Source organism: Chaetura pelagica, unplaced genomic scaffold (assembly GCF_000747805.2).
Source record: "Chaetura pelagica isolate M959 unplaced genomic scaffold, ChaPel_1.0 scaffold76, whole genome shotgun sequence".
Taxonomy (NCBI): Eukaryota; Metazoa; Chordata; class Aves; order Apodiformes; family Apodidae; genus Chaetura; species Chaetura pelagica.
This window is the reverse complement of record NW_009970723.1, coordinates 4,966,902-4,987,522: the sequence shown is the minus strand read 5'-3', so window position 1 is coordinate 4,987,522 and position 20,621 is coordinate 4,966,902. Positions and strand designations below refer to the sequence as shown.

The following is a 20,621-nucleotide window of genomic DNA, read 5'->3' as shown; positions in this document are numbered from 1 at the left end:
TTAAGCTCATCAGGGAGGAAGGCTGCTGTAATTCAGGTTATAGGTTGAAAAGGAAGAATGAAAAGCAGCTAAGACTCAGTGGGGACTTCAGTGTATCACAGTACACCAAACCCATTGGAAATGTACAGGATGGATGTTTTGTGGCACAAAACCAAATTGTAGAATGTGAAGAAGGAGAGAAGCAGGGACATGCTGGAATACTAAAAATTCATAGCTTGTGTATTTTTGATAAATGGATACTTCTGCTGACAGATGTAAAAATATTTCCCAAATGTTACCTAAACCTTTCAGTGTGCTTCTAAGCTAGGGAAGGGTTTTAGCTAGCATATTTTTCAGATTTAAAATGGAAAGCACAGTCTGTTCATCACTGTATGGAAAGTAGGTAGCATATTCCATCCTGCTACAGAGGAATTTAGACAAAAATATTATAACCACCTGGGTAATAATTGTACCAGAATAGTTCATTTAAAAGACGTTCTACCTCTCACCTTTTAAAAAATAATCTTGGACTTTATTACACAGTTCGATATCCATTTGAAAGATGACAATCCAATGATAGCTATACTTACTGTCTAACACCTACTAACCTACAGGTATATTTATACACATACAAAATATACAGAAAGTTATTTAAAAATTCAACTATATTATTAAGGCTTTATTTACAAGAACATCAGCCTAATAGATATATACGTTATTGAAACCAGTAAGCAACTTGAACTGATTAACAATCTATATTATCTAGCTAATAAAATTCCTATTATTCATATACTAGCCCATTAAAAGCATTACCTTAGCAAGATGCATGACTCAGTGTCTTCTGCAGGGCTTTAGATTTGTAGGAAGGGTTTTGTGTTGTGGTTTTTTTTTCCAAAAGACTGCTTTCATTGGCAAACAATGTAGTGTAAAAGGATTTGATCAGTAGCAGAGCAGATGGTAGTGAGCTCCTCTCATGTCCATCATATGTGCTTTGCTTTTAATTAGATACAGTCCATTCTCTGAGACCAAACAGTTCCACTATTTCATATGGCTCAGATTTTTCTATAGGGCAACTATTCCATAGATACCAGTGTCTTTGACTGTGGACCCTTCAGGAGTATGCCACCTAAGCTTCTCATCTAATGCAAAACCAGGTACTTCAAGAGTTTTCACAATGGGGTGGATAGAATGAGTTTAATGGAAAGTATTTGTATGAACCTATAAGCAAACATGGTGGTAGGACTTGGGACAATGTTTGTAAAGGTTTGGACAGTTAAATGTGTCTTGTTTCAGATTTATTTTTATGTTAATAAATACTGAAAATGTGAAACTAAGAGTTTGTAAATCATAGGCCAAAATTCCAAGAACTACTCATTATATAAAAGTGATTTTTGTGCTTGTTTTGTTGTTTGGGTTGGATTTTTTTTGGTTGGTTGTGTTTTTTTGTTGATTTGGGGTTGTTTTGTTTTGTTTAGTTAGGGGTTTTTTTTTGTGTGTGTGTTTGTTTTTAAATAGAGTTGAATTGTTGGATGCTCTTTTACTCTCTTCACAGAGTGAAGACAGAGTGGGTCAATTTTTTTATATATTCTTGGGAAAGTACTTGTAACAATACTGAATAAAAACTTTATTACTTTTTCTTGATCCCCCCAAAATAATCCAGTGGATCTTCCAAAAAATCAAAGCATGCTTATTTGGTGTTGCTTGTGCATTTAGAACGGCTATTTTTCTTAGTCATTCTATATAACTCAATATTCAATCAGAACTAGTGTTACATACTATGAAATGCAAGAAATAGAGAAGGATCATAGTTCCTCATAGTGTTATTTAATAAATGAAAGACATTAAAAATACAGAAAAACTAATGCACATGAAAGATGGATCTGGGAGATTTACTTCTTTTGAATAACTCAGGCCGAGACAGAGAATCTCAATGGGGAAAATATGTGCACACAAGCCCTCAGTGGGTATAATCAGTTGAGTAAGGACTGATGATGTGTAAAATTAAAATTGAAAGATCAAATTCCAGCTTTTTTCCTGTCACAGTTACAATATTTACATGCTACAGTCAGAGAATCCTGTGACACTATTATTTTTTTACTTGTTATTCTACTAAAAAAATATTACTAATGAAAAGCTTTAACTGAATACTAGGGTCCAAAAGGTATTTAATTTTGTAGAACTTGCCTGTTCTCAGAGACTCGGAGTGAACTGATTAAGAATATTTCATTGGCAAGAGACAAGAAAAAAGCATTATTGACAAAAATAATTGCAAAAACTCACAGCAAAGGATAATCTAAAATTACACAGAGGCATATATTGAATATTGTACCAGCAGCAAATGTTATCTTGTAAAATTAACAATACATTTTAATTGGAACTACATCCTAATGGAACCAAAGGGAGTAATAGCAGAAGCACTTCAAGCACAAGGCTTAATTAAAATTTCTTGTTGTACAAAGTTGTGGCCATCCAACTAATTTAGGTAAACATTTTGGGAAATAATTTGAATGGCTTGTAGTGTTAGTTCTTCCTAGCAGTGGTATTGATCAGTCCCAGAAACATTTGCACAATCTTGATTTACAGCTAAAGCTTTATATTCTAGAAGCATGTGTATACTTTTATTTTCTTTGGGTTTTAGTTCGGTTTGGTTTGATTTGGTTTTTCCCTTTCAAGGGGTTGAGAGTCCACAATGCAGAAGTTTAGCAGGCATTTAAAAGAAAATAAATGAATCTCATATGTTTTTTCTGAATTATAAATTTCCTATACAAAACACTGCATTACTTGACAGTTGAGCTCCTAAATAACTTAGAACAACATCCATGTTTATATTTCTCTAAAAATCAGTGAAACAGTTTTCACACTATTGTAAATCTATTGGAAATTATCTAAAAGTTATAATAGATATTTATTTAAATCTGAATTTTTCTTTTTTTTTCTAATCTATAGTTGAGTATTTTTTAAAGTTCTTTTTGGGGTATTTTTCTTTTGTTGAGTATTTTTTTAAGTGTTGACCCATTTGAAAGTAACAGGAAAAAATGCCATTGACTGTAACAGATTCAAGATTTCACTCAGAGTTAACTGTATTTGACACTACAAAGAGACTACCTATTTAGAGTAATACATATTAAGTAAAATAATACAAGAAAGAAGCATATGAAAGCAAAAACTCTTTTCCTGTACAAAATAAATTTGATTGTGCTACTTGTCCAATCTATAAATAAAAATGAGATGGGTCATTTTGGTTAATGATTTGACGTTATCTGTCCAGTGAGGATATCTTCATTGAAGAGAACAGACTGTATTAGGTCAAAGTTTATACTTTAGTCATGACAGAGTTCAACCCTTTCCCCTTCTATTAACTGACCAGCATTTTTCCTTTATCTGATCACTATGGTGCCTTTGCCAATGCTAAATGATGTCTTAGATGTGCCATAGGTCACAAGCCGCAGACTTATTCATGCAGTTGGACATTAATTTTTACTGAGTCAATCCTTCTGGGCTCAGTTTTGAGTTTCACAATCTTCTTGGTTTGCCAGTGATATTTAGCTGTGTTAAAGAAACTAGAAACAAGTATTTATGGCTTAATCATAATATCTCCATTTGATCTCTTCCTGTGCTTTCCCTGTCTACATCTAGAACTTTTGGTGAAGCAGGTCATACCTTATCTTGTTTTGTCAGTAACTTTTGGCTATCTAGGCCCATATCCTCCATTCCATGTTTAATTTAATCCCTATGTTTTGGGAATAAAAAAATAGGTAATTGAGTTTTATCTCCTCTGGCTTTTATTGATTTTCAGGGAGAGCCTGAGTCATTACAAAGAGCCTGATGACTCAAACATATTTGTAGTAGTTGTTAGAATAGTCTTCTCACCCCTCAGGCAGATGGTGAAGAATCGTATTACAACTGATAAAGTGATACAGGCAGACAAGTGGAGAAACCACAATTATTCTGATTTCATTAGAACTGTTGCTCTGTTTTGTTTTTACTAAGATAAGTCTGGAGCATTTTCACATACTTGTATGTTTCTATGTCTTTTGTATGCCTATTCAACAATTTCAGACTGATGAGAAATAGACTGTAATTCTAGAGGGAATTTCTGGAGAAACTAAATATTAGTTATTTAGTTTCCTACAGAGTGCATCAAGAGGGCAATGTGTTAGTGTAAGAGAAGTAGGTGTTGGTAAATTCAAAAGGAATTTTAATTCATTCGAACATTATATTATTAATATATCCTATGATATTTCCAGGAACCATGATCATGTGGTGGCACAGCCTATATAAGTACATGCCTCTCAGAAAGTCAGTCTTCATTCCAACCCATTTTTGCACTATCATTTATAAATAGCGAAGGATAGGTACTGCAAAGCAGGCATCTTCACCCCATATTGTTATGCAAATACTTAGTAACCTTTTCACCCATTTTCATTGTTTAACCCCTACTATATACCTGCCTGGTTTCAAAGATGGATCTATCAGGGCACCCTTGTTTTAATTATATTCATAGACAGACACATGTGCTAATGAAAACATGTCATACTTTTTCCATTTGAGTCATCATTGTTATAACATTTGAAGTTTAAATATAACAGATAACTTTTTTTGCAATGCCAGAAGAAAGTTTTTCAATTTTAATTAAAAAATAACATTTTTTTTTAAATAATAAACAATGCCCAGTTTTCTTTTCTTGCCTGGTGCAGAACACACCATTGCTCCCTGAGCTCATGGAATTAATTGACTTTTATGTGAACTCCCCATGGGTCCTGATGTAGGCTACTAATTAAAATAAGTAATATTTTTGGAAAATCACATAAGAGAGAACAAAGAGATATGCAGGATAAGAACAGAATTTGCAAAACACTAAGATAGCTAGAATTAGTGCAAAACACATCCCTGGGAATCAGCTACCCATCCTTGAGAAGCAGGCCTACATGACAGATGAAAGGCATGAAAGGGAGCACTCCCAAAACTTCTCTTGGTAGGAGAATGGTTATAGCTTTAAGCACTAAGTAGAAGTCACTGACTAATTAGACTTATCTCATTAACATACTATTAGCATACTAAAATTCCCTCCCATAGGCTAGAGGGAGCCCCCTACCTTTTGCACATTCACAGTGAAATTTTTAAGCACTGTCACTTTAAGTAGAAACAAAGAACTAGTTAACCGATCATGTATATGACTTTAACTGGTGATAAAAATGTACATATTTCTGTGTATAAAAGAAGCCTGTGTGTTTCAGGAAGGTGTTCTAGCTTTGAGGCTCACCATCTAGCACTCTTCTCTGAGCAGATACAAATTAAAGCAAGTATCTCAATTCTCTGTGGATCAGCTTATTGCAGACTGGGTGATGAACCCTGCTTTAAGAGCAACAGTACAGCCAACAGAACATGATTTGAGAAAATTTACAGGTGGTTTTGTAGGCTCAAAGTGCAAGCACATCTGGGGAAATGAACAGTCAACTACTCTGTAAAGGTCTAATGTTGATCCTGTGGATGAATCATTTTGTGCAGTGCCTCCTGTGTGTGGTGTAACCTACAGAGCACTAGAGGGAATGGGAGCATTCCAGAGATTCCTGCAAGCCTACATTTGATGTTTTTAGAGGTCTTTATTGTGCCTCTTTTATGACTACCTTTTTGTTTCTTCATTTGGATCATCATCATGTGGTGATGGGATCATTTTATAGAGTTGTAGTCATTTTAGTTATTTGGACAAAATCAGAATAAATTGAAATGCTGAATGTTGTTAGAAATACAGAAAGCCACCCAAAGGGAGATAGTTGCTTTTTCTTCTAGGCAAAGATAAAGCATTGATAACAAGACTCATACATGAGTTGCTACCATTAATATGTTCTTGGACACATCAGAAAAGAAATGGCACTGCACACTGTCATCCCCAGCTGCTCTGAATAGATATACTGGACATATTCTAATGTGAAAGATTTTCCAGGAAGAGCTGAGTGCTCTTGGAAGTAGATGATAATTATATAGTACATAGTAACATTCTGTATAAGGCCCAGATCAACTCATGCTAATGTTAGAGGTGTCTGATATTTCTCATTTCATGTATGATGTAAGATCTAGTGCCACTGAAAGTATTCTGTAGATTGTTACAGGTTTTGATTGCTTCAGAGTAGTTTTGAAAGGTTAATGCATACAAAGAAAAGAAATGGATAAATGTCATTGCTACTCTCTACACAGGAAAAATAGAGAGGACAGATGCATATGCATTAAAAATTGTATACAAATCTCACATACAATTTGATAATGAAGAAATTATAAAGTACATACTTGGATAAGACTGAAAGGATTAAAATAAAGGATATAATGAATCATTTACTAATGAGAACAGAGCTGTAACAAAATGAGGATATTTCAAAATGAAATATTAACCAAATGTACATCAAAGTGTTCTTTAACTAATTACTTCCATAGATCATCAAACACTAATAGCAGTCTTAAGAGATGTTTATTTTAGAATGAATAAGTTCATATGCAGTAATTTAATTTTTTTTTGTTTGAAATGTCGAGAAAATATTTTTTTTTTAAAATGTTTTTATCTGCACTGGAAATGGCAACAGCAATTACATGCCCTTCTCAGTGTACATGAAAGTAAGTTAATTAGTTACTGCAGTTAGTTACTGCACTAAGCTGAGCAGAGACAATAAGCAAAATAAACTGCACAGTCATATTCTAAGAATATTAGTTTTTCATTCCTTTTATGTTGATGATTTTAGGCAAAAATAACACCTCTTTGAAACAGTTGAACAGAGGATTATTGTCTTTCAAATAATAAAAACATAGCACAAAATAGTGATTTGCAGAATCAAGTCTAGTTTGAATATAAAGTTACTCTGAGTGGGGAGCGATGCTTTTACATTTGGTCAAGTAAGTTACCACAGAGGCAGCAGCAGTGTGGGTGAGGAGCTCAGTTGTATCCTGTGGTGGGTCCTTTGGAACTGGCTGGAGTAGGCTGGAACCAACTGGAACCAGCTTTGTCCAGCGCAGGGCACAGCCTCTCCCAGGCACTGACACCCGATACAAATGGATAAAGTACAGAAAGTGTAAAAGAAGGAAGTTTATAGAGAAAAGAAGAAATTCAAAGAAAAAGGAGGAGAAAATCTGCATCTTGGATCTACCACTGTGCAGCACTACAAGCAGGAAAGCTGGGGTGCAGCTGGTAATACTTTATTGAAATTGCTACCAAAAGTCAGGTGAGGTTTCAAAGTGATTACCAGTGTTTTGGCTGATCGACCATACTTTAGAATTTGATGATGAATGTAAAAGAAATATTTTTCTCCAGCTTCAGTTGTAGTTCCTCTTGTTATATCCTCTCATCCTGGTGCATAAACCAGAATCAGACTTATTATGAGAAAGAGTGCACATTACAATTTTCTTGTCTATAATGTCCATGAAGGAGATCTATAAAACAGTTTATTAATTTCTGGAATACTGTAGCATTTATTTTTTTTCCCCAAAAAAAAAGACAAACCCAGACCAAACCAAAGAACAAAACCCCAAAAAAGTAAAACAACAAAACCAAGCAAAACACCAACAAAAACAAACAAACAAACAAAACAATAACAAAACAACAGAAAAGCTTAGTGAGAGATTTCAGCATGAGCACTGAAAAACAGTTTTGCACATATCTCAAGTGGGCATAAGAGGCTCTTCAGAACAATAGAATATTCCAAATATGAAGCCAAGTAGTTAGATTTTAACATAAACAGAGCCATTTTTGACCTTGAATAAATTACTTGACATTACTTTGCCAGTTACATTAGAAAACAGGTAAAAACAGACACTAGAAAAATATATGCTATTTCTTAACAAAGATTCCCTACAGAATATAATTATTTTTTTGCTTCAAAATGTATTTACACCACTGAACTTTTCCTGTAAGTCGCTTGGGTCTGTTTTAAGAGAGAATGTAAAACAGGTTCAGTGGAGCACTTCCCATAAACAACAAATAGGTAAGTTTAACAGGTTTTTACTTTCTTCTACTCTGAGTCACAGTCATTAGTTCTTTTGCTCATCATGTTGGGTAGCATTAACATGTTGTTAAAAAAGAGAGGAAGACCAGAACAAACAATTCCTTTAATTTGTGCTTCAGTGTCTGATTAGATGCCAGCGTTAAATGGTAATTAACAGTGGTTAATAAGTTGCATCAAGGAAATACATTCCTTGTTTGAGAATGTTAGGAAGCAGCATCCAGCAGTAGCATTTGGTGATGTTTTTGCATACCTTAGATTTGAATCCAGAGTGTTGGTTTTATCTCCAGTGAGGTGGTGATCTGGAGGTTTGGCACCTCAACATAAGAGGTGCTGAGATTTTCCCAAGGGGTGTTAAATGCTCGATATTCTCACAGTAGTACTCAGAATACAGTTTTACCCTTATTGCAACCATGGTGTTGTCTCCAACACATTAGGAAAGATTAATTGTTTCTAGAAGTTCAAATAAGTAATCTTCAATGCATTATATGTTCATCTGCTAATGAACAGGTAACAGTCCTTTATAGTATTAAAGGAGCTTTGTTTGTTCTTAATGTGAATCTGTTAGCTGAAGTAGTCTGTGTGTACAGAATAGCTCATTTTGTTAATTGTTTCCTAAAATGAGCTAGATTTGTAGCATCCATTTAATGCATGATTCCAGTCTCATTAGAGTCAAGTGGCTTTTGCTGTGGAACTAAGTAGGAACTGGAGTATGGCTAATCTCTAAGTTTCCTTGAAAACTCTATAATGAAAAAAAAAGTTTCTTAATACTCCCATAATATAGTAGTAGGGGAGCTTAATTCATTCCTGAATCATAGTCTTGAAATGTAGTCTCTACAGGCTCTCTCCTGTGGCAGGTTTCTCTGTCCGCTACTGGAACATATTAAATAATTAAAAGAATATGTTAATATTTTCATATTTTAAAGGTATTAAAGAGCTCAGTATGTTATTTACCACTGCCTGTTTTTGCAATACTCAGTTTGAAAAAAAAAAAAGGAGATATTCATTTGTCTGAATGTTTCAGTCTGCTGCTCCTGCTTTGCATAGTTGCTGGCTACGTTTAATCTTCCATTGACACAGGCTTGCTTTTGCACGTGGTCAGATGAAAGTTTTGGGAAAAGATGACCCAATGCAAAATCTTGATGTGTTTTGTCATTGATATTTTTACAGCATTAATTGGAATTCAACATTTGATTAACATTGATTTAGAACAGAAATATTGTATTTGCTTTTTCTATTTATTTTTTTTTTTAATTGAAATATGACCTTGTGGAATTTAGCCACAGTGAAACTTCTTTCTCTAGTAGCTGTGTATATTACATTTTTCAGTTTTTTTATCTCATTACATATTTTGCTGGTATAGTACCCTTAACGGCACCATATAGAGAGACTTTAACATCAAGTCAGCATCTCAATATTGACTGAGAGAGATTCACACAGAGATATTTGATATACAGTGCACAGGTATTTCACAAATTACTGAGTGTTTCACACATATTTGTATATTCATAGCCAAAATAGTGTAATTTACAGTTATGATTTGTCTTTGTTTTACACCTATCCCACTGTCTGCCTTAAACCTTTTCCAGCCTTGTGTGCCTACAGTGAATTTTAAGATTTCTTGTAAAATCAGCACAATTCCTAATTTCTGCTAAAGTCAGCCCAATCTTCGCCTCCAAGTAGTTAAAAAAGTTACTGCCTGAATCGTTTCCAATTTTTTTCTTCTTTCTAGCTCTTTGTAAATTTTGTAGAATGTGTATTGCATTGGGCAGTCTTTCTATTTTTAGTGGGTGTCATTTGTATGTCTGAGACAAAGCGTCACATGTAATTACAGAATTGTAGATAGAGTTTATTAGGCATAAAATAAAAGGCAGAGCTCTAGAGATCTTGCAACAAATTAGTTTTATTATTGGCAATTGCTGTTGGTTCAGAGATGCAGGAGAAAATGAGGTGCTGAGAGAAGAAAGCTCCATTAATTTTGCACTAAAAACTCCTCACTAGTTTGTGTATTATGGATGACCTGAAATATCTGGAGATTGCTTTAAATTCTTCTACCCATCGATTGTTTCCCTTAAGGAATTTTAGAGATGTTTAAGGTCAGAATAAATACTGAAACAAATTAAGTATTCACGAGTACAGATTCTAAAAGAATTCATAGAATCAGAAATGAACAATTTAACACAATCACTAAAAGTTTAAAATCTGTTTGTTGTAAGATTAGGAGGAGAAATTTAACAGTAGGTATGAAAATTATGCATTATAAACTAGATTTATTTTTTTTTACAGAAATACACTCTCCCATTCAAGATTTGCCAAGTTGTTAATAAAGCAGTGCTTTTATTAGGAAGGTATTTGCTATTAACATACACGATGCTCTTAATTTTAGCCCCATCATCATCAGATCTCTGAGTTACATATGCACAGGAAAAATTCCTAGAGCATTCACTGACAGTGCGGAATGATTTATGTACAACCTCTGTTCAGTTTGTTTTGTCTAAAATGCTTTTCTTCTAAATAAAACAAACTTTGTAACACTCAGTTTGAGTGACTTCTCCTGCTTTTTCATTCTACTAATACTCTTTATCCACAATAGTGTTTCTGAAACAGCTTACAGTCTCCCCTTAGTCAATGCCTAACTTTTCTCACTTTTCAAGTTTGATTTTTTGTTTGTTTGTTTCAGTTCTGCTTTTTGAACTGGGAATAGTTGTCAGAGTTTAATTTACTTAGTACATTAAATTATAGTTTTACTATAATCATAATACTTCATGAACCATGATTATGCAAGATCCCAGATGTACAGGACTGATCCATATATTTGGAGTATATATATTGGGTAGCTACAGATGTTTAGGAAAAGGTATTTGCTAGCCAGAAAGGAAAGGCACTGAAAGCAATGCATCGAATGTGTGTGTTTGCTGGCTTGGAAGTGGAGTGCATGTGACAAGTCATGTGTTCAACCTGCCTGAAGGAGTTAATGTATTTGGGGAAAATAAAATAACTACGAGTATATTTAACCAGTATAGTGGGAAAGACATTTTTTCAATACATTGTATTTCTCAAAAGAGACAAAATTGTGTTTATTCAGTATAACCAAATACACTGAGATGTGTTTTGTCAGAGAAACTGCTTCAAGCTATTTACTTCAAGTGTGAAAGAGCTTTCTTAGCATGAATACACATTCTCTTGGGCTGTGCTTCTTTCCAGTTTCAATAACACCTGAACTGTGTTGGAAACATGTTTCAGTAATTGAACCTGTTTATAAAAAAAGTAGATCATAAAATTGTTGGTAAATATAGCATTGTTTAAGATAATTACATTTAGCTACAGGTGCTGAAACAATCCATTATTTCTATAAGCAAAGCCTATCCCATCTGATACTTCAGAAATATCCTGGATGTACTTTGCAGCCACATGCTAGAGTTTCTTGACTACCAGAGTTTGAGCTCTTGCAGTCTGAAACCATTGAGTCCAGTATGTTCATAGGGAAGCCAGCTAGGAAAATTAATTTACATAAACAAATTATTCTATCAGCTTCTGCCAACACATACCTTGCCCAGTCTTTTAAATGATCCAAATTTCCAGTTCTTCTCTCAGACATTTCTAGATATTTGCTGATTCTTGTCAGTCTGGATATCTCTAAAAAAATGCATCAGTTTGCAAATCACATGCCTTCTTCTGTCTGTTTAAATAAGACAGTAAATATGCTAAAATTATACATTTTGGAAATTTTAGTTCTGTGGAAACCTGTAGGGTCATTGCTAATGAGAATTTCCCCATTGTTCATGATTATTGCAGTGTCATGTACATCTACTGAAAACAGACCAGGAAAACAAGGAGTCTGCTGGACTCCATAAACAAAAGAGAGTGCATGGTATATAGTGTTCACAATTATGCTTCAGAATTCAATTTTTAGACATGAAAGGCAATGACCCAGGAAGATAATATTTCAAATTACAGACCCTTTATCCTTAATATTGACCAAATGTGTTACAGTATAGAAAGGTTTTCTGAAAACAGACAAAAGGATTTAGTCTACAAGGTGTGTTTAATGTAAAGCAACAAAGATCTTGTATTAGAGATCTTGCAGTCAAAGTGTTACTGTGCTTGGTGATAAAGAAAACAAAATAAGGTGAACAAAGGTTGAACACCAGTGAGCAGCTATGACTGTTGCTGATTGCATATTGGTTTTCACACTGTGAGCTGTTAAATTGTCACACGCTTGTCTGCAGATAGCTGTGGATGCTCTAAGTTTGCATGTGTTTAGGAAGGAGTCCAAAGAAGTAGAAGTCCATCAAGTGCTATTGATCACAAAATTATCACATTTGGTTCAAGATACCCCTGAACCACCAGTGGTGGCTGACTGGCAGAGTGTATCAGAGGTGTCGTTTCATATTCATATTCCTTTTATTTTTATTGTCATAGAATAGAAACATTAGTGCAGTTGGAAGAGACATACAAGGATCATCTAGTCCGACTGCCCGACCACTTCAGCACTGAAATCTTTCCAGTTGATTTTCTCGTGTCTCCCCTGGAAATAGGATATAAGCCCAGGAGAGCCCTGATCTGACCCTGTGTGGTCATCCTTAGGATTTTATGTGCTTTGCATTATGACCGGTTTAAACCAGCAGGCAACAAATAGAGAATGGACAGGATCTCTCTCACATTTAGAAGCCCACTTTGTTCATTGCAGACACCTAAACAGGAGCCAGGTTTCTAGATTCCCTTTGTAATGACTAATGACTGCTTGCTACTCTGACAGTATCTAGCTTAACATTTGGAAGTTTGTGAACTATTGATTATAGCCATGACTATTTAAATTTGGTTTTTTTCTGGTTTTATTTCTGTTTTTAAATAATCAGTGACATTGATTGAGTATTTAACAATGTAGTTTAAGTCTGATCAAAAGAAGATTATTCCTGTCACTAGAACTACAGAAATCCTTATCTTGTAACAGCTTAATATGATTTGCAAGACCTGCTTTGCTGTACTAACTGAAATTGAGATTCTTTAGCCAACCTAGAATGTTTTAAGCTTTGTCTATAACACTGATGTCCAGACTTTACTGGGTACAGATGTGCTGTTGGGTAGCTCTTGAAATTTAAATTAAATATTTAGAACCTTTGTTCAGTGAAATGATTATGTGTGTACTCATGTCCTTTTTTATTCAGTTAAATACTCAGCCTTTGTTCAGCTTTAAATATCTTGTTTATTTTGTACCCATAACTTGATCACTGTCCTTCTGGATTGGTGGACATTTTATGAGAGCTGGATATGTTCCTTCCTGCAACTGAACATTGTTTTTTGAGATGTTCTACTACAATTAAATTCAGACAAAGAACCAAGGGTTATCCCTATCTTGGAGTGAAGAAAGACAATATTAGAATATTCCATTGTACTGAAGATAATAACAGATGTCACAAAGACTGCAGTTTTAAATCACTGCATCTGGCTACTTGTCTGTCCTTTTTGCAAACTTCAATAGCTGAACTCTGAGATACTGCCTGTTCTTGAAGATTTTATCAAAATTTGTGGAAGACGAAGAACTGTTTACCCTATTAAGACCTATCATTACATCATTCCTCCCTGTCATTCCTAGATTGAGCATGTCTAAAAAATCTGACCTCAAAATCTATTTCAAGCATTTATTACTTTTTTGCTGAAAAAATGCTTCTAAGTGTCTGCTTTGAGGATATTGCTCCTAATTTAATTTTCCAAAGTCTTCATGTCTTATTTCCATTCCGTAAATGTAAACATAAAACGTTACAGTGGTCAATAGTATCTGTTTCAGTATTCAGAACACATACTTCAGTTAGGCCTTCCTAAATACTTGTATCCCTGAGTTGTATTCCCCTAGTTTTGCCAGTTCTCTTACTGGAATTTAGTCAATTAATCCTAAAGAATTGCTGTACTGACCTTCCTTAAATGTTATAATGCATCTTACAATAAAAAAATCAATGAAAGCTGAAAATGGGAATCTAATTAGATGAGAATGGTGAAGCTGCTATTGTAGCAGTGAAATAACCAGACATAAAAAACACAAGAGATTTTAGTAGTATTATTTCCTGACAATTTCAACTTTTCAATATTTTTTTCAGGTTGTTTAAACTGTTTGAACTTTTCTTAGTACTAAGGTTCTCAGAAGTCTGAGACTCAGAACAAGTCTTTCAATTTTAGGCTCATTTATGCATATTATGAAGATTTATTTTTGTGTATATATTGAGCTGCTTTATATTTACATGGCTAATACTTTTTTGTGGACATTTATAAATTGTTGAGTCATTAGAAAGATAAACAATTAAAGACAGCTGTGATCTCAGGTTTGGAAAGCTGGTGCATACAGTTCATCATAAGCCTGCTCCTGCAAGGTATTAATCTCTCTAAGCTGTGCCAGTTCCCGTAAGAGCACAGATCTCTTTTGCTTAGCAAGTTGACACTTACAGAAAAAGTGCTGAACTGCCATGTAAAACTGTGACAGATATCAGACAGAAAAGCACTTTCTTTGTCATTTAAGGGGATTTGTTTTGTTTTATACAGTAATGCTGAAAAAATGTGCAAATGTCTGCAAAAATTAAGTATTTTCTTAGCTCATCCTTCGTATCTAAACACTGGATGAACTGAAACTGTTGTTCTTCTAAGAGGTGAAGGGATACGATAACACCTTTATCAGCACCCACCTAATGTGTCACATACTCATTTCTCAATATGAACGTTCCTCATTCCTCAACAATGCAACTCCCGTATGACTGTCACTTATAGCAAAAGAATATACCACAGGGATGAGCCAACTTAAATGGCAGCAAGCTAAGAGAGATTTACCAGGACACTTCAGCACTTCTAGCTGGTTGGAATATTAACCATTCTATTTACTATTACACTGCAAATGTATGACTGCAAATCTTCACTGCAGTGAAGTTGTCATGAAAGTGTAGTTCTTATCAGACTGTTGCAGTAATGTTACAGCTGTATCTAGCACTATTTCACTGTTAGCAGCCATTGCAAAAAAGTTGCTTACAGAATTAGTTGATCTTCATGTAGTCTCCTTATTTTAGTCTTGCACCATCTCAAAGCATTCATAGTCAGTCCACAAGTTTTAGGGTGGGCCCCTTATGGGAATATATATTGTTGTTGAGAAAGTTACATCATCTCACACAACCTACTGTATGTTCTGCCGAAGGCTACACCAACCTCACAGTTCACATGGGTTTCTAATTCCCACCTCATGGAACAACTAGTTCTGACATATTTGTAATGTGTGGATGTGACACGAATGCAAAAACAAATGTGGTTATGCAAACAGCAAAAGGTCATGCTCTAAGAATGCTGTTGCAGGCTGTTCAGTGGTTTTCAATGCAGCAACTGAACACATCAAAATGCCTCAAAACAAAGTAAGAGACATATATTTGATTTCCAGGATCAGTGGTTTTGGCGAGTCAGAAACAACAGGGTGATGGATGGATACCCCATGCAGATTACCTACTTCTGGAGGGGACTGCCTCCCAGCATTGATGCTGTTTATGAAAACAGTGAAGGGAACTTTGTCTTCTTTAAAGGTAAGAGAAGTGGGATTTTGTGTAATACTTTTGTCTGTGATAATTTCTTGGAACATATCTTGCTTATTTTTATTAATTATTTGTAAATCATGTTGCAAATTGGTAGTTAAATGAAGAGAATATGAGTCATATTTTCTCATTTTGGCAACTACGACTGATTTATGATTATTCTTCAGAGTATCAGAACATTTACATATTAAGTAAAAATTTGGAAGTAGAAATAAGAGACATAGCAATGCAATGATCTTCTATGAAATCTTTTGAAAAAAGTGGACTAAGAAGGGAGAATTCAGACAGCCCATTTTTTTTTGTTCTATTTTTTGTGGTTCTCTTTGCTCTTCTTCCTTTTACAAATAAAATGTGTATGTATTTATTTGGCATCTAGGCTGCATATCTCTCACTGTACTGCACTGTACTTATTTTACATGAGAACCAGAAGTTTCCAGTGTGAAAAAATAAACACTTTTTCATTGATGTGTATTTAGCATTTTAAAAGGCACATAAACTCCAGAAAACGTGTTGTATGGATTGAATTGTTGCTAATAGTTCTTTTCAATATTTTACTCAAGGCATCAGCAGTTATTCAAAATTAAAGTTCTTGAACACACACCTAATTTATATTTAATGAGAAAATTGTCCTATATGTTAAATAAATACCCATTTAGCAACAAAAAGAATGAAAATAATGTAAAGTATGTTTTATAAGATTATTTCTGAAAAGACAAAACTGAATAGATGTTTGAAAAATTATTCAGCTATTTAATGTCAAGAGTGTTAGCAAATTTCAAAAAGGCAGAAAAAAAAATTAAGTTGTTATACCAAAAGTGAATTCATTTTTACCAGTGAAATCATGAACAGGGAGATAGAAACAATAATTTCTTCACCTTGGAAACATTATCATATTGGGAAAGCTAAATAGAAAATGTTTAATAACATTTAAAAACAGAGATGAAATTTACATTTTACTAATATGGAAATCGTATTTTTTTGTGAATCATAAAGAAAATTGTGTTCCATGTAGTATATCATATTTTCTATTTACATGACTGAATACAGCATATCTCGTGCCATAATATAAACTTCATGACATAAACTCCGGGAAGTTGGTAAGATCAAGAATCAGTGTACCTCCAAATCTCTATCCCTCTGCTTAATTTTGGGGAACATGGAAGGATACAAAGATTGTTCTGTTAATACTCTTTCGCTCATGTCCCTCAAGGGTCCATAATGGGACCAGTATTGCTTAATATCTTCATTAATGGTATTGACAGTAGCAATGACAGCAGGCTCAGCAAGTTTGCTGATGACACCAAGCTAGGTGGTGTGGTCGATATTCCAGAGGCACAGGATGCCATCCAGAGGGACCTGGACAAGCTGGAGAAGTGGGCCCATGGGAAATTAATCAGGTTCAACAAGGCCAAAGGCAGGGTCTTGAACATGGGTCAGGGTAACCAGAGATATGAATACAGGCTGATGGAAGAGGTGCTAGAGAGCAGCCCTGTGGAAAAAGACTTGGGGGTACTATTGGATCAAAAGCTGGACATGAGCCACCAATGTGCAATTGCAGCCCAGAAGGACAACCGCATCCTGAGCTGCATCAAAAGAAGTGTGGCCAGCAGATGGAGAGAGAGGTGATTCTGCCCCTCTTCTCTGCCTTGGTGAGACCTCACCTGGAGTACTGCATCCAGCTCTGGAGCCCTGAACACAAGAAGGATGTGGACCTGTTGGAGCATGTCCAGAGGAGGGCCATGAAAATGATCTGAAGACTGGAGCACCTCTCTTGTGAAGACAGGCTGAAGCAGTTGAGGTTGTTCAGCCTAAAGAAGCAAAGACTCCAGAGGGACCTTATAGAGACCTTCCAGTACCTGAAAGGAGCCTGTGAGAAGGCTGGGGAAGACCTGTTCAGAGGAATGTGTAATGATAGGACAAGGGGGTAATGGTTTCAAGCTAGAGAAGGGTAAATTTAGGTTGGAGATTAAGAAAACATTCTTCAATATGAGAGTGGTGGATCACTGGAACATGTTGCCTAGAGAGGTGCTGGAGGCCCCATCCCTGGAGACATTCAAGTTCAAGCTTGATGGGGCACTGGGCAATCTGGTCTAGTGTGAGATGTTTCTGCTTATTGTAGTGGGGTTGAACTAGGTGACCTTTATAGGTCCCTTCCAACCCAAGACATTCTACGATTCTATGAGTCTACATAGAGCAAAGAAACCACGCTGTGCATACCAGACCTTTATCTTGATTATGATGGGGTCCATTACCAGACCTTCAGTCAAAAATGATCAAGCATAGTGGTTTCTTTTCATTCCCAATTACCTCAGAACATGTTTCATAATTATTTAACTCTTCTCCCAGTGCTGACTGACTCCTGGTTGGTCTTAGAGGAATGGGTTGATTCAATAGTTCCATAGGTTACGTACAAGAAACACAAGGAGGAGAGGAACCCCACTATTTAATAGTGGGGAAAATAAATAAACAGGTTTAATTTAAGCAAGAATAAGCAACAGGATTATGGTCTTGGAAGTCATAATATTGCATTCTTTTCTTTCGTCATCATTGCCAGCTTATGCTCTCTGATTTCAGATTGGCTAGGTTTGTGCTTCAAACTGATTTCATATGATACTTGGATTTTCTGTTTCATTCCCAATTACCTCAGAACATGTTTCATAATTATTTAACTCTTCTCCCAGTGCTGACTGACTCCTGGTTGGTCTTAGAGGAATGGGTTGATTCAATAGTTCCATAGGTTACGTACAAGAAACACAAGGAGGAGAGGAACCCCACTATTTAATAGTGGGGAAAATAAATAAACAGGTTTAATTTAAGCAAGAATAAGCAACAGGATTATGGTCTTGGAAGTCATAATATTGCATTCTTTTCTTTCGTCATCATTGCCAGCTTATGCTCTCTGATTTCAGATTGGCTAGGTTTGTGCTTCAAACTGATTTCATATGATACTTGGATTTTCTGTTACAGGTACTTTTTTTTTTTTTTTATAAAGTTTCTTCAATTGCTTTTTTGGTGACATTTGCATCCTTTTGGTTTTGGAGGGGTTTTTTGCCTTTGTTTGCAAAGTCCTTGTAATTTCTTGTACCATTTTTCTGGGGGTTTTTGTTCGTTGGTTTTGGGTGGGTTATTTTGCTTTTTTTCTTCTCTACCCCTTCCTCTTCATGATTTCCAATATCTACTGGGTGATAGGGTTTTTTATCAGTGTAATTCACATTTTTCTACTGTCACAAAGTCAATAGGTTGAAATGAAACTTTTGTATGTGTGTCCTTCGAAATTTCCTGTTAACCAAGTATCTCAGCTGACTTGTGAAACACAATTATAAACAGACTGTAGGTAACAATCATTGTCTCATTTCTTCCATTCCCTCACAGAATTTCTTCCTGGGAAAAGAGTATATATGAAAACAGCACATTTCTCCCAAAGGTGCTAGAAAAAGCCAAATTGACTGTTGCTAAGATGTTGAGCAAGTAGAACATGCTACGTAGGTAGTGTGCTTTGCCAATTTAAGTCTCAAGTCTGACATAGAGATGTGTACACAAAGCACATATCTAAGACAATATTTATGTCCAATATTCAGAGAAAAAAATAATAGAACAGGTGGAGGGAACGCCATCACAGAGCTTGGACTAGAAAAATATCTCTATGCCCACCCCTCAGAAAACATTTTCCATATCCCTTTGTTTTAAGGCTGATCAGTTCTTCACGGCAGAAAAGTGTGATGTTTGTGTGAAGACAGCATTTACTTGCAGATTTTAAAATAACATCTCCAAAAATTCTTCTCAAGGTATCAGTAACATCTAATGTCCTGTAAGGTATAGTGTTCTGAATCTCTAGTGTGTGCTGGAGAATCAAGTCAGTGTGTAAATACCCTCCTTCAAAACAGCCACTGTTTCTTCTGCAGGTGCACAAAGGAAGTTTCCAGGCACACCCTCCATCTCCGTTGTGCTCATTCACTCACTTAGGAGTCTTTTTTACTTATGTTGAACAGGGCCTCCTATGACTGACCAGTTTTTCCGTCCTGCTTTTATACTTGTGAAATGGTATGTCTACCCTCTGAGGAAGGTGAAGACAGGCGTGAATAAATTTACTCATCTGCAATTGCTAGTGAGGAATTGCTAGCCTGCTTCTCCTTATCTGTCTACACTGTCATAGCTGCAGGATAAACAATATTCTGTTAGGCCAGTGACATTTTTAAGATAGATCTTGATCGTTTATCTCTTTAGAAATCCACAAATCTATGCTTTGTTTGATTTGTTTCAATTCTTGTCTTTCACAACAGTAAACATAAATTTTAAAACAATTGACTTAAATTATAAATCAAGTTTAGATAGTTATTACTTTTTTTTTAATTAGCATTAGATTTTTCCTTCCTTTGTGTATGCAGTTGGATTAATAATAGTAGACTACATCTTTACAGTAGTAGAAATACAGATTAGTAAAGGCATAAAAATATTTTAAAACTAACATTTTTTTTAAGTGGGACCTATGTTGTAAAATATGAGCCATGAGTAAATTACATAAGATGGCAGCTCAGGATGGAACATTTTTTAATGAACCTTTAAAATATATTTATAGCTTATTAGTTTGCTATGAGAAATGTAGTTACTCTTAATTGTGCAAATAAAATCCATCAATATATTTACACTGGTTTGTCATTACTGTCATTAGAATACTTGAGCAGCCTGAGAGAACTTGCATGTGTTAAATGTCTTTAGAAAATCAAGCTGAATTAAGTTGAAGACTATTGGATCAAGTGTCTTCTTCGGTTTTAAAATTTAATTGGTCTTTATTTTTATTTTTTTCACTATTTAGATGTTTATTTCCTTTATGTAGTCAATATTTAGTTACACAAAGAAAAGCAATTGTAAAAATTCAGTGCTGAGCCTGTAGTGCAAACTGATACTTGCTCATTTTGGGTGGCTCAAGATACTTGGCCTGCATCCCTGTGCCTCTTAATCCTTATAAAGTACATAGCAAGTTGGTGAATGGCTGCTTATAAAGAGCAGATATTTACATTCTTATTATTATTCACTGCTGGTGTTCATGCTGAATGATAACGAGAAGATGGCACCAGAATGATACTTTTCTTTTTCTTTT

At 35.0% G+C, this 20,621-nt stretch overlaps 1 protein-coding gene across 1 annotated transcript in view; it reads left to right on the top strand.

Annotated features, from left to right (window-relative positions):
* Positions 1 to 20,621, top strand: part of MMP16 (matrix metallopeptidase 16 (membrane-inserted)) — a 183,412-nt gene that overhangs the window by 149,225 nt on the left and 13,566 nt on the right. The window contains exon 7 of the mRNA XM_010006416.1: positions 15,376 to 15,514. Coding sequence (XP_010004718.1) covers positions 15,376 to 15,514 — 139 coding nt within the window. The remainder of the gene's footprint in view (positions 1 to 15,375; positions 15,515 to 20,621) is intronic.